The 14,482-nt window shown below is 42.7% G+C and overlaps 1 protein-coding gene across 2 annotated transcripts in view; it reads left to right on the top strand.

Moving 5' to 3' along the window:
* The first annotated feature begins 6,196 nt into the window (after window positions 1-6,196).
* LOC308281807 (uncharacterized protein) overlaps window positions 6,197-14,482 on the top strand; it is a 33,686-nt gene continuing 25,400 nt past the window's right edge. For both annotated transcript variants that reach the window (XM_080722119.1, XM_080722118.1), the window contains exons 1-2: window positions 6,197-6,330; window positions 10,083-11,955. In XM_080722119.1, the coding sequence (XP_080578245.1) occupies window positions 10,465-11,955 (1,491 nt within the window). In that variant the 5' untranslated portion in view covers window positions 6,197-6,330; window positions 10,083-10,464. The remainder of the gene's footprint in view (window positions 6,331-10,082; window positions 11,956-14,482) is intronic.

The raw sequence follows: 14,482 nt of genomic DNA, 5'->3' as shown, positions 1-14,482 counted from the left end.
CTAACAGGCTGAGCGGTACAGGTTTCAAATTGACACAGATTAGGTGGCACGGCTAGACTAAAGGTTCCTGCCAATGCAGCCCTGTGGAGACTCTAGTTTCTCAAAGTGGGTGCCGTGACCAGTGGTGTAAAGTAACTAAGTACATTTACTTAAGTACTGTACTTAAGTACAATGTTGAGGTATTTGTACTTTATAGTGTTGTAAAGACCAAGTTGAGACTGAGATCAGGTGGGAGCGTGTCGCTGTGTCATCTTTTCGACACCCGACTCTAACCCTCACCCTAACCTTAACCTCCGTGGAGTGAGTCGCTAACCCTCCGGTCGAAATGATGGGCGTTCGCAAAAGCGAGATTTCCCCAATCAGGTAATATTAAACCTAGCCTAACCTCCCCCTCCCCGGACTCTTCTATTTGTATATAGGCCTACCTTTTTTTGCACAGTTTTTTGTTATTTTGTTTACAAATGTTTATTTTTTGCTGAAGATATTTACTGCATAGTTTCCTTTTAGTTGACCTTGTATCAGTGAACTGTACTGTCATGAAACTACCTTTTCCTATATGCAAAACTTCTGATAAATACCTCAATCAATCAATCAATCAATCAATCAATCAATACAAAATAAATAAATACAAATAAATAAATAAATAAATAAATAAATAAATAAATAAATAAATAAATAAATACATACATACATACATACATACATAAATACATAAATAAATACATAAATAAAGAAATCCTTGTTTGATACCGGTAGGTACTGTGGAGACAGACACGAAACATGGAAGTTGCATACCGGTATAGCAATTGGTCCGGCTGGCCAGGAATCTAATCTAATCTGGAAGTAAGTTAAATGTATTACTCTGGTGCTCTTTGAGAGCAAAATGAAGAAGACAGATATGAATCACAACATAATTTAACATCTTGAAAAGAAAAGTATTTCTATACTGCAGTATTGATATGATTGCTTTGTCATGCATCCAGCTTGACAGTCATCCCAAGTAGTCCCAATGTGACTCCCGATTTAATTGATCACGCTGGTGGTTCCTAATCTTTTGTCCTTGGAGGCCCCCTTCATGATCTGACCAGCTGAGACCTGCTATCACATGCATGCATTTTTCACCAGAGATGATCACACTATTAGCGAAAATGTATGCCTGTCACTGTATTGTTTATTGGTTAACTTAATCCATCTAACATAAATGTATAATTTAATACCCAAGGGATGTTAATGAAGACACGTGCTTAAACCCAAACAGGCAGTACGCATGCTGGTGCATTTTCAACTGTAGGTTAAGGCTTTGCAATTTGCATGGAGGTTACTAGAGGAGAATGTTTGAAGAGATGTGACAGTCAGTGGCACCTGGCCATTTTTACAACACAACTATGTTCTGTCCATGTAACCTTCATCTGATCTTCTTCACATCATGAGCTTGAGTTCAACACGGGTTAAGTGCTATTTTATAAACACTTGACGCATGTTTGCTTAACCTCACGCCAGACAACTCTCTCACTCCCACTCTTCAAATAATACAGTCTGTAAGTGGACATTGGGAAAGTTGTATTTTTACATATTTTTAAAGTAATCTTTGTGAATTTACATTTCAGATTTTCACCAAATGCTCTAATCTAAATGTTAATTGTAAAGCAAATTTACCCTGACTGACTTTGGTGACTCAAGACAACTCATTTTCAACGTCCTCTTTATTAGCCAATGTGACCCTGGGCGTACAACAAACTTTGGCCAAGCTTGGCAGAGAGAGAGAGAAAGAGAGAGAGAGAGAGAGAGAGAGAGAGAGAGAGAGAGAGAGAGAGAGAGAGAGAGAGAGAGAGAGAGAGAGAGAGAGAAAATTGGCAATAATTTCAACGACTGGTCCTTTGTGTTTGAAGTTCACCAACTCTTGCCAGGCTATTGGACAGAAGGTACATGCAAAATAAGATTTAATGATTTAACTCAAATGTAAACTCCAACGGCTGCAGTTTTGTCCCTATGGCATCTCCTGTCCCCTGGAAGAGATATTCAGTAATTGATCTAGTACACAACGGTGCATGCAAAGGCCTGCAGAAAATGGCACGCATGGTGAGAAAAGAAGATGATATGATTTAATGATCTAACTCAAATGTCAACTCCAACGGCTGCAGTTTTGTAACTATGGCATCTCCTGTCCCATGGAAGAGACATTCAGTAACTGATCTACGTAGATGTCTCAATGTCACATGATGGCGGTAACTGTTGGCCTCACCTCAGTCTCAACACACACATACTATCTCTCTCTCTCTCTCTCTCTCTCTCTCTCTCTCTCTCTCTCTCTCTCTCTCTCGCTCTCTCTCTCAGTACACTTTCTCTTCCCTCTGTCGCTCTTCCGAACATGCACGTTCAGTTCACAGATATTATTATGTCAATTTCTTCTTTATTTGTCTTTGAATCACCAGTCACTTATAGCTAGTTCTCAAAGTGGGGTCCTTAGGGATTTTCCAGGGGCACGTCACAGCACATCACTTTGTGCCATGCTGGGAGTTTTTCTTTCGGTAGAAATATATTGGAAACATTTGGAAACTTTTGAATAATCTTTTAGCCGTGAATAAAACACATTCATGTCGGCTAGTTTGACGTTCAGGGCTTGTTGACAGCTGTAGAGTCTTCATAACAAAATAACATGATGATTGTAGAAAGCAAAAGGATTATATACTTTCTTCTTTTACTCTTCTCTTTTGGGGGTCCATGGGCCAAATAGGCCACATATCAATTTGGGTGTCCTTGGCATGAAAGGTTGTATCATGCAGACAAGATGTAGATACAGGCTGTAACTTTTGGCCTCTCAACACAGTCACACACGCAATCTCTTTCTTGTCGCTCTTCCAAACATGCACATTCACAGATTATGTCCACGGACGTTTCACTCACCAGTCACTCCTCACACACATTCACTCACCATGTATTCTCCATGCCTGGCTGTCATATGGCATGCAGTGCAAGCAGGGGCGTCACAAGGGGTAGGAAAGTGGGACTGAGTTACTGGGGCCCAAGGTGGAGGGGCCCTTATAACTTTATCTATTGAAAAATAGCAGATATACAAGCTCACAGCGCGGCACCGAGTGCCGCGCTGCGAGCTTGTAGATCTGCTATTTTTGAAAAGTTGTGAAAATGTGTGAAAAACTTTGAATATATGTATTTTTTAAGCGAACTTTTCTAACTCAAATTTTGCTTCTGGGGGTCCCTGGAACTAAATATTTTGAGATCGGGGTCCGTGGCCAAATACATATCATCTTGGGGGTCCTTGACATAGGTTTCTTGCACACATTTTCACGATTTTTCAAAAATAGCAGATCTACAAGCTCGCAGCGCGGCACTCGGTGCTGCGCTGTGAGCTTGTATATCTGCTATTTTTCAATAGTTAACATTCATGGGGGGCCCGCAGTGAATCCTTGTACCCAGGGCCCAGAATTTGGTGTGACACCCCTGGGTACAAGGCTGCGAGCTACCTAGCTGTCTCCATTTCCTCCTGGCCAGCCATGCAGCCAGCCACAGTGACAGACCGGCTCAGTAAATAACCATTAGAATAACAAGAAGGTCTGGGTGGTGCCGCTGGGTCCGGGTGCCTCTGACTCTGGGGGGGTCTGGAAAGAGGAGATGTCCAAAAGGAGATGCCGGGGAGTTTTGGTCTGTACGAAGGGTACAAGCGTGTGCGTGGATGTGTGTGTGTGTGTGTGTGTGTGTGTGTGTGTGTGTGTGTGCGCGCACGCATAGTTGTGAATGAATCCCGCTAACACAGGGATAGAGCTGACTCTTCTCCCTCGTGGCCCCCAAACTGTGGAATGAACTCCAAAATGCAATTAGAACTGCAGACTCACTCCCTTAGGTTCCGCCATAGCACTTAAGCCTCGAACAGAGTCGGGTCCGCGGTGGAAGGCGGTGGAAGGCTATCCACCGCGGTGTAGTGCGGTGTAGTCTTTTTGAGCGTTAACGTTGTAGTTTTATGACTCAAAAAGACTACACCGCACTACACCGCAGTGGATAGCCTTGGACCCGACTCTGTTCGAGGCTTTACCGTAGCACTTACAGCCCGGTACTTGAAAGGGCGTCAGTTGTCTGACGCTTTGAAGGTGAGAATATGTTGGCACTTACCACTTATCTCAATGACCATGTTTTTCTTTTTTTTTTTTTTTTAGATTAGGCCTACTATTTCTATGCATTTGATGTATTGATGTTGATGTATTGTTGTATTTATTACTGTAAAGGTGATTCTCCACCAAACCAGACTACAGACTTTCCATCTTTCCAACTCCTTCACACTGGCAGTCTGTGGCATTTATTTGGCACAGACAAACTCCAGTTGGCCGAAAGAACATTGTTTTTGTGCTGATTTGTGTATGCCAGTGTGTTGCCAGGTCTTATAAGTGACTTTGGGCTTGTAGCCTACATAGTTGTGAGTTGCTTTTGTTTGGTCTTAATTGTTTTATGAAGTGTATAGTTGCTTATTTGGGCTTGCTTTCAAGATAATAACAAATAAATAAAAGCTGATGTAATGAGGCTCAAGTGGTAAAAATGGTCGCTTCTTTTGGGCTTGTATTCATAGAGCTGTACTCAACAAGCAGAGCAAGTAGGCCTACAGAGCCAATTCATGTCCGTTTCACCAAGTTTGAAGTGCAAAAAGGGCAGCTCGTTCTTTGTGTGTGTCAGTGTGTGTGTGTGTGTGTGTGTGTGTGTGTGTGTGTGTGTGTGTGTGTGTGTGTGTGTGTGTGTGTGTGTGTGTGTGTGAATGAATGAATGAATGAATGATTTTATTTTCGTGTCTGGCTGCCTTTCGCAGCCCATCCCTTACGGGATTATTCAGACACAATTACATAACATTTTCTTTTTCACATACGTGTGTGTGTGTGTGTGTGTGTGTGTGTGTGTGTGTGTGTGTGTGTGTGTGTGTGTGTGTGTGTGTGTGTGTGTGTGTGTGAAGAATTAACCTGTAGAGCAGAGTGACAGTGCAGTTGTAGTTTTCAGCCTGCAGAGGACAGTGTAGCTCTGGGATTAAACACCATGGCACTTTAAACCAGGGGTCTTCAACGTTTTCAGGCCAGGGACCCCCAAACTGATGGGGTTGGAGCAGGGAGGGTCCCCCTACCTCGTAGGGTGAGGGTGGGGCTACAACATATATTTTATATTTATGTATAAAATGGTGTTTCTTGTGTAGCCTATAAACATACCATGTTATTGTGTATTCAATACTATGCTATTAAAATAATATAGATTAGCCTAATATATGCATGCTTTTATTTTAAACATGCATGTACAAGTGGCCCCCTGTTGAAATCCCCTGCTTTAAACTCTTCTTTCTATTCTACTTATTAAAAGTCACTTTGTAGAATTAACTAGGCCTACTAGGTTGTACAGGTTTTGTCCATTTTATAATAAGGACTGTTAATTTATTTTCACCATTGAACTGCTTTGCAAATTATAGTTTTCTTGTATCTGGGTCATTTATTCATTTTATGGGGAATTTTCTTCCCCAGTAATTACATTTTTGTAGCCTACATAGTAACATCACTGTGTTTCCTGGTAGACTTATTTGATTGATTGATTGATTGATTGATTGATTGATTGATTGATTGATTGATTGATTGATTGATAATTATATTGGGTTAACTCGTAGTGTCCTGGTAAATACTAAAAATATAGGTCTATTATTTGTGAGTTCCCCCCATAGAGTTAGGTTCCCCCCTTCTCGATTAATCTTCCTGTACGCAGCTCGTTCTTTTCATTTATTCTGCTATCGATTAAGCATCCTGAGCCTGTACTCCGTGTTGCCATGTCTGATTATTATAAGCGACTTTATTTGGTCTTGTTTCCTAGTCTCGATCTCAATCATTTTCATTTGTTCGCAGACCCCCATAATGAAAATATCTTGTTCCAGGGATGCTGTTTTGCTGTTAAAACGTTTCAAAAATATTCCATATGTTTAGATTTAGGATTTAGCCCCTTCCCCCCTCAGTATTGTAGTAATATTAAATAGTTAAAAAAATATATATATATAATAATAATAAATAAATAATATATATAGGGTGCGTTCGGAAATACCGCACTGAGCGCACTGGCTAAAACTAATAGACCTACGTGAGAGCGTTCGGGGTGCGCATTTCTGAACGCAACCACCATAGTGGACGTTTATTGCTCTCGTAATATCTGGCAACCCTGACAGTACAGTACATGACCAGAGCAGCAGACCGCAGGACCAGACTCTCCGTGGAGGAAAAAACTAAAACAAACTACCATTAAATAAAATAAAACAACAACAACACAAGCTCTGCGACAACTAGCAACTACACCTCACATAAAAAGGTACACTTTTAACTCTCCGTGTTGTTATAAAAGACTACGTTGATTCACGGCTCCTGCAGTCACGTTAACAAAATGGCTGTGCGGGCAGTCTGTCTGCTAGCCTCTTTTAGCTAGCCGTTTAGCTTTGAATGGATTGAATAGAACGAACGTTGGCATTGTTGTCCAGCCTGTTGCTGTTTGACAACCTGCATTCTGCAGTCTTCATAACAACATAATGTGTTATTACGTGGGAGCGTCACGGCGGTGTGTGTGTGTGTTGACCTGTGTTTAGTTGTAGTATTAGCAGCATTAGCATTAGCTCGCCCTGTGCAAAGTAGTAGACGGGGGAAGGGTTGGTGGTTTCACCACCCAGCTGAGGTACACAGGATGCCCCAATGCAGTGTTTCTCAAACTTTAGAATGTCAAGATCTCCCCTTAAATAAAATCTAGGCTCGTTTTCCTACTTACATTGATCCCAAATTACTGTCCATGGGGTCTGTTTGGCAGAAATGCCCCTGTTGTACAGTTTCCCCAGCAAAACCCAGCAGCCCTCATAGCATAGAGTGGAGCCTATAATAAAAGTGATTTATTTTTTCATGCATGTGTAGTAGTTGTCATTACAAGCACATCCATGCCTTGGTTGTCGGTCCCACAAAATAAGCCACCACACTCTGCTAAAGAGATGTTATGCTGTGTATTGCCAAGTCTCAGAAAAGACGCACTGTGATTGGCCAGTATATCACTTTGATTGGCAGTTGTGTCGAATGCTCACCCTAAAACATGATTTATGAGATTGTGGTACTTGTGTGACAACCAAGGAATCGGTGTGTTAGTAATGACCACTAGTAACACATTCAAAAAAACTTTTGACTGCAACAAATAGAGTAAAAGCTCCACTCTGTGCTATGGGAGCTGCTGGGTTCTGCTGAGGAAACATTTCTGACTAATATGCCCCATGGACAGTACTTTTGGATCAATTTAAGTAGGGAAATTAGCCTTGATGTTATTTAGGGTGGAGATGTCCTTTACTACGGCTGTGTAGTGTGTACAAATGTAACCAAATAGACGCGTTAGGGTTCATTTGGTTCCATTTTGTACACTGTCAGGGTTACAGACTTGTATGGGTCAGTTTAGACCTCCCTAAAGAAACCCACAGAGTGCCTGAACTCCACTTTGAGAACCCCTGCCCCAATGGATGCTCCGTCATACGACGATGTCACACCACCAGGTCATACGACAAAGTCAGTCATGCTCCAGCGAAGCAGACCGGTGGATGGTTGCGGTGCATATATGTAGTAGAGCAGTTCTCCAGTACACTTTACGATGTGTGCATTGCATCCACAAACTGGTACAGTAAGTGTACAATTAAGCAAGTAATGCTAAAAGGATGAAACAAAAAGCCCTGAGGGCTTGTTTCCATGGTACCAGTGCCGCCTGGCGCCTGGTAGAAGTGTTAGTGGGCTGCAGTTTCATCTACGCAGAGTGCTTGTTCTGTTTCACTAAACGTCTATCTACACTACAGTATGTGCAGTGCCCAGCTGGCACAGAGCCTGCCCACCACCACAGAGGTTGTGGGTTTGAATCCATCTGGTTTTGTCGAGTGTCTACAAGAACACAATTCCCCGCGTCAGGGGGAGGGAAGCCAGGGGGTGAAAATTGTCACTGCACCACGTATTCCTACGGGCAGGGAGGAATACGTGTCAGCGAGGTGTGCTGGGCGGGAGGAGTAGGGCGAAGGCTTTACGTTTTCCCGGAGGGTGCTCCTCACTGCATAGGCGTGTAACTTTCCCCTATGTTCTCATAACAAATAGACATCTTTTACCCATACATTTCCCTCTTATTACATTACCAGCAGTCATCATCAGCCACTGAAGTACTGTGGTGGTGTTTACCTGCATATACTTTTTGGTTACCACCGCGCTCTGACTCAACTGGTGCGGTGTCCCTTTAGATGGATCGCACACAGTGGCAAGAGTTGTATTTTCTTTCTTTATTATTGCATGGATGAGAAACAAACGTTTCGGCTATCAGCCTTCTTCAGTTTACCTGCAGAAACACATTGCCCTCTTGCTGCATTTTGCCGTTTCATCACTTAGTTTTGGTAGACAGGGAGCAATTATTTTAAGTAATCGTGAAATATTTCCCAGTGAGCTACAGCTACCCCAGGTGATCTTACTAACTACGTTGCAGGACTTTAACTTAAAGTAAAGTATTTCAAAGCGTATTTTCTTTCTACGGAAACATATTTCCCATTGCCCATTATGTAGCTTACATGGATCTCAACTTGTGAATGGATCTCTTTGTCAACTAGTAGAAGTTAAATAGAGGTATGGTCTTATAGATGACATGTTGCTTTTTACGTGTTTTCGATACTTGGTTAGTCAGTTAATTGCTATCTAATTATATATATTATGCTTAAATATATATATTTTATATACACAGATTTAGAAATAAAATACATTTTCATGTAAGGTCGCTTCCTGGTTTTCTCGGTGCGGGCAAGGGGAGATTGGTCGGCTTACAGACGTCATCGTACATATTAGCAGATCAGATCTGATTTACCCTTTTTTGATGGCATACGGTCTTTAACTTGCACATGATACGTTATATTGGCTTTTTACAAAGCATGGGTTACTAAGCCTGCAGAACCTGAAGTAAAGTTTTATTCGTCATCTTTAACTATGTTGGCCTTGAAAGGCTAAATGTGTACACCATCTGTCCTTGTTTTTGGGTGTTGGTCAAAATCGCAGTCCGTCTCCCTAATTTGCAACATTGTGGGGTACTGGAACCTGTTATTGTTTGGTGACTGGTTTAAACTATAGCAGATTTTCTTTTTCTTTTTTTTTGCCTGGAAAAAAAATCGGCTAATTGAATATATAATTACCATTTCTATGGATACTTTTAAACGGCTTTAGTGGGAACATGAGAGTGCAAAGCTGGTGTAGCATACTGAATGATGGGATGTAATGAATCAGTAATTCCGTATAGGCTTATCTTCAGTTTACAGTATTGCAAAAATGTATTTGCATGGTGCTAACCTAGATTAGTGACAAGTCTACTCTCCTCCATGGCTCTTGACTTTATGTGCCCTTAGTATCCAGCATAACATATTGCAGTTGTTGCGTTTGAATTCTGTATTTATTGATTGATTTCTACGAACAGTAATAGAACGGTAATAGACGTCGCACTGGATTACAATCCAGTGTATGGTAAATGGACATGGTTCTTAAAGTCAGCCTGTACTGTCCTGGGTGTGCGCTAAGCAGTAGATGGAGACCAATTTGCTTTGCAATTAAACATCTTTGACAAAACTTGCACGTTGGCTACATTTAATGTAGACTAGGGGTCGGGATGGGGAATTGCATACATAGCTTACAGTAAGTGTGGTGTGCTGGTATTGTCTTTGGTCTGTAGGGCAAGGCCTAGATGTATTTGCTTGTTTTTTTTGTCCATGTCAAGCTCATTTAAGCTACCTGAAGATGAATGCTTCTCATTGATTCACTGTTGTTGCTTAACATTGCTTTGCTTTCCCGTCCTGCAAGACAACCATGGTGGATCCGTTGGACACAGAGGAGATCTCAAATCTCACTGCATTTTTTTCTGCAATGTAGCCTAACAAGATGTCTTTTGTCCACAATCAAACAGGAAGACTGTCAACATTTAGTGAAGCAGTGAAAAACAGACCAAGGACTTAAGCTCAAAACATTTTCAAGATAAAAAAAAAAGGAAAACACTTGTTCATCTTTAATATATTTCTGCTTTTCATCTCCCAGCTTCGCTCTGCTCACAGACAGTCAATCGCCTCTTGTTCACACCCTCCGTTTGGGCCCGAGCGGAACATTTGGCGCCGCCACTACTGGCACCAGAGGGGCCCGTTGCCTCTTTGGACCCGCAGCTGGTGCTGTAGCGGCAGCGGCAGCTCTGCAGTTGGTCCACATCGAAGCTCAGGCCCAGCTCGCCCTTCAGCACCTCACCACTCTAGCAGCTGTGACTTTCGGCAGCCAGCGTGATCGCAGTAACCGCTTAACGGCTGCGTTGTCACCTCACCTCGCTATCCTGAACCTCCTCGGCACACAGCAGGTGTCGGGAGTGAGCTTAAACGTCCCAACAAACAGGAAAAACTGCAGAATATCATTGCCATATCAGTGCAGCACAATGTATCACCACCATGGCCAGCAACAGGGGCCACCACAGCCTTACTCCAACAGGCCCAGTCCTTCTCACCACCAGCAGCAGCAGCAGCAGCAGCAGCAGAGTCGCTTCCGGTACCCTCCTCGCACCCAGCTACCGGACGAGCTGGAGTCAGCCCTGGCTATCAGGGGCTCCAGGGACATGGACCATCGTCTCATGGACCTTATGAACCGGCCAAACCCCAACCAAGGGCCAGGGTCTGGAGGCTACAGCTCTGGCCCGCCGCCTCACTCAGAGAACCAACCGCCGGGCCACCAGCAAGGAATTGAATGGTCAAACTACCAACACCCTGGCAAGCTGTTTTCCAATCCTCCTCCAGCCGTCGTGACCCACGAGCCCCAGCACCATCAAGGGCCTCCACCGCAACAGCCCCAGAGCAGCCACTCTGCAATAGGTAATATGCAGGCGTGGAATGCCCCAGTCAATGGTCCACTTTCCCCTCAGACTAGAGGCCCACGTAGTGGTGGAGGTGTCGATATGCTGGGTTTATACACCCCAGAAAGTGCAGGTAGTATTTTGGCTAGCTTTGGGCTCTCCAATGAGGACCTAGAGGTCTTGAGTCATTACCCCGACGACCAGCTAACCCCTGACACTTTGCCCTTCATCCTTCGGGACATCCAGATCAATAAATCATCAAGCACCCAGGACAGTGCGGCTCCCTCATCCTCTTCGTATTCGCAAAGTGCTTCACGCACCATCCACGAAATACTGCCGCCTTCCCCTCGCCCCACACCAAGGGCGGGGCGTTCGCGGTCCCCAGACGTGCCCAGTCTTCTCAGCGTCACGCAGACTGCAGGAAAGGTCATTGACTACGGTCATGCCAGTCGAGCCGCTGAAGACAGCAGCAGTGGTGGTGGCAGAGAGACTTTCAAACGGGAGCAGCTGTCTAGCGAAAGGAAAGTTCAAATGGTATTTCCCCATCCGCCGCCTTCGTCATCGGCTACCAAACACAAAATGGACATCCCCGAAAGGCGGCAAGTTCGTTTGCAGCCCGCAGCCGAACCAAACAAGCACGGAGACCTGGACTACCGCAGGCCAAGTGGTGAAGTTCACAAGAACAAACGGCGGTCGTCGCCACCGGGAGAATTGCCCCCGCCAGCCAAATCTCGTCGTCCAGAACGAGACAGAGACTACAGGAGGGACGGCCCCAAACCGAGCCCGTCGTCGTCGATGGAAACACGGAACGACTCATCGCGGAACGACTCATCACGGAACGACTCATCACGAAACGACTCATCGCGGAACGACTCATCACGGAAAGACTCATCGCGGAACGACTCTTCGTCTTCGTCCTCCAGACGTCCTGCGTCGTCATCGACATCCTCCGTTTCGAAATCACACGGCAGTGCCAAGAGGTTGCCCACTCCCACCATGATATGTGATTTCTCAGCAGAGCCTCCAAAGGTGTACCCCCACACCTGCTCCCTGTGTGAGACACAGTGTGATCAGGCTAAGGTGAGTGCCAACGTGTCATCGTCTCATTGTCTAGGGGTCTTCTTGAAGGAATGAACCAAAGAGGAAAATATCCGTACTCTGTCTTCTCATGCTCCCAAAACGTTATCGAAGACAGAAGAATACAACCCCCTCGATCTGCGTGAGGTCTTGGTTCATTGCAACTGGCGAAGACACCGAGGTCGAAACGTTGTGTTAATCTTCTTCAATAAAGTTTTGGGAGCATAAGAAGGCGGTGTGAGGATATTTTCCTCTTTAGTTCAAGTGTCCTTTCCAGCACCCATTGTACTTTTTTTGGATGTGGGTGCAACTGGACTACTCCTCAAAGGAATACCTGCGCTCTTTGAATTCAAGTTTCTATTTATCCTTTGCAAGGCAGTTGTCATATACGTGGTTGTCCCCTTTGCCATTCAGAATCAGATTCGGCTTAATGGCTGCGGTTACATGGACAATATTTATTCATTCAGAGTGAACTAATTCTGAACAGAGATTCATACCCAACTGTTTACATGGAACCCTAATAAAAGAATATTCAGATTCAAACAGCATAAACCACCCCTCCAAACCCAGATGAAAATTAATTCAGATCAGACATGAGCATTTTTATTCTGAATGAGCAGTCATTCTGAATGCAAGTGGAATATAGGTGTCCATGTAAACGCAGCCACTGTTCTTCATTGAAACCTATTGTTATTGCTAGTTTCAAACGGCCATGCTGGCTAGATCAGTGGTTCTCACATGGTGTGTTGAGGCACACTGGTGTGTTGAAAGTCCAGGTGTGCCTTGGGATTTTGACTTCCCATTGCTGTGCCCTGTGAAATCCACTGGACTAATGGCTACCATTCCTATTGGTTTGAAAGTTGGATACAGTGCGGAATCATATACCCACAATTGTGGTAACTGCCTTTAGAAGGGAAAAATAAGGCCAAAAATGTACAATATCAAGGAGACTAGTTTTCTTTAAAGGCCTGATGAGCCAAGCCAAGATCTATTTCATAATTTAGAAAAAAAAAAAAAAATCCCATACACTTGTCTTCAGATACAAAATAATCTGGGATTTCTTTATTGGGAAACAAAAATGGTCAGTCTTGAAACCTTAACAAGGTGATCTGATGAGGGTGATCTGAACTAGCCTTTTTTATTTTATCGTATTTATTCTTTTGGCAACAGTTATGCAGCCAATGTGCACCGATTTTTAATCTTTGTCGCTATCCTTTGGGCATGTCATTCAAGACGTTTAAAAAATAGCAGATCTATAAGCTTCTGCAAGCTATTTTTGAAAGACTTTGTTGGCCTAAATGTTCTCAAACTAGCTTTATCGAATCTTGAGTTTTTCAAAATGATTAAAACATTTGACACTTTAGCAAATTATCAGTCTACACAGATTAGAATCCCTGATGTTTTGCAGTTGAAGTTGTTGGGAGTTCATGAGTAACCTTATTAGGGTCCTTGTTTACACATCAATCAGGACCAATACATACTTTAATGATTCAATAAAAGTGTAAAGACATTATACTGTCATCATACAACTGACAAGGTATCTTATTTCTAGTAACACAATTACCTAATGTTCCTTTGTTTACTTGAAGAGAGAACGGTGTAAAAAGACAAATGAGCAGTTTGAGCACATTGTCTTCAGTTGCTGTTGGAACTAAGAGCCTGTTTTTATATGAATTTAAGATTATCAGTTTATGAGAACCCAAGCTACCAAGGTCGGTATGACTTGCATTTCCAAAGTACTCTCTAAGAAGTGGCAATGATAATCAAAAAGTAATGAAAACAAGTTTGGTTTGTCCTTTTGCCTTACATTTGCTCCAGCCAAAATACAAAACTAAATACGATATTTCTATATTTGATTAAAGGGATTACTTGAAAATTCACATGCCTTCACAGGGATTCAACAAATCATAACCATTTCTGCTCTTACAGAAATAATCGCAGTTCAGTTTAATTCTATCACTTTTTGGGTGCAGTGATTCTTTAATATAATTATGTTATTAATACATCTTTAGGCAAATGGCCCTTGCACATTTAGTGTCCATCAAATGATAATACAATATCACAATTGTACTTTTGCGCATATACCGTATGTGTGGATAACAATGTAATTTTTTTTAGTTGAATTACATACTATGTTTTTTATTCTATTTTAATCTATAGCAATTTAGGACCAAACTTCATTCTGAGTCACAGTGTTTCTAGGATCCTCAATTTGAAAAGCAATGAGAGCCACTGGCCTAAATAATGAAGACCTATACTGTTAGGCCAGCAGTGAGTCGGTAAAGAGGCATTATAATTATAGAATATCTAGATTTCCCTGTTTAACTTCCATTCAGCCAATTGGATGTTGTGGCACTTCCCCGATCTTAGATGGATCTTATTGCTCTGAACATTCCTGTACTTGCATCTTTTTTCTTTAGAACGATCTTTACTAATCCAAAAATGCCATTTTCACTTAATTCAAATAATGCTGTTTAATGTATTTTCCCCATTATTATTATGATTATATAATTAAATTAAAACATTTTTT

Source organism: Nannobrachium achirus, assembly GCF_963921795.1.
Source record: "Nannobrachium achirus genome assembly, chromosome: 3".
In the NCBI taxonomy this organism is placed as follows: Eukaryota; Metazoa; Chordata; class Actinopteri; order Myctophiformes; family Myctophidae; genus Nannobrachium; species Nannobrachium achirus.
This window is presented reverse-complemented; position numbering and strand designations above follow the sequence as displayed.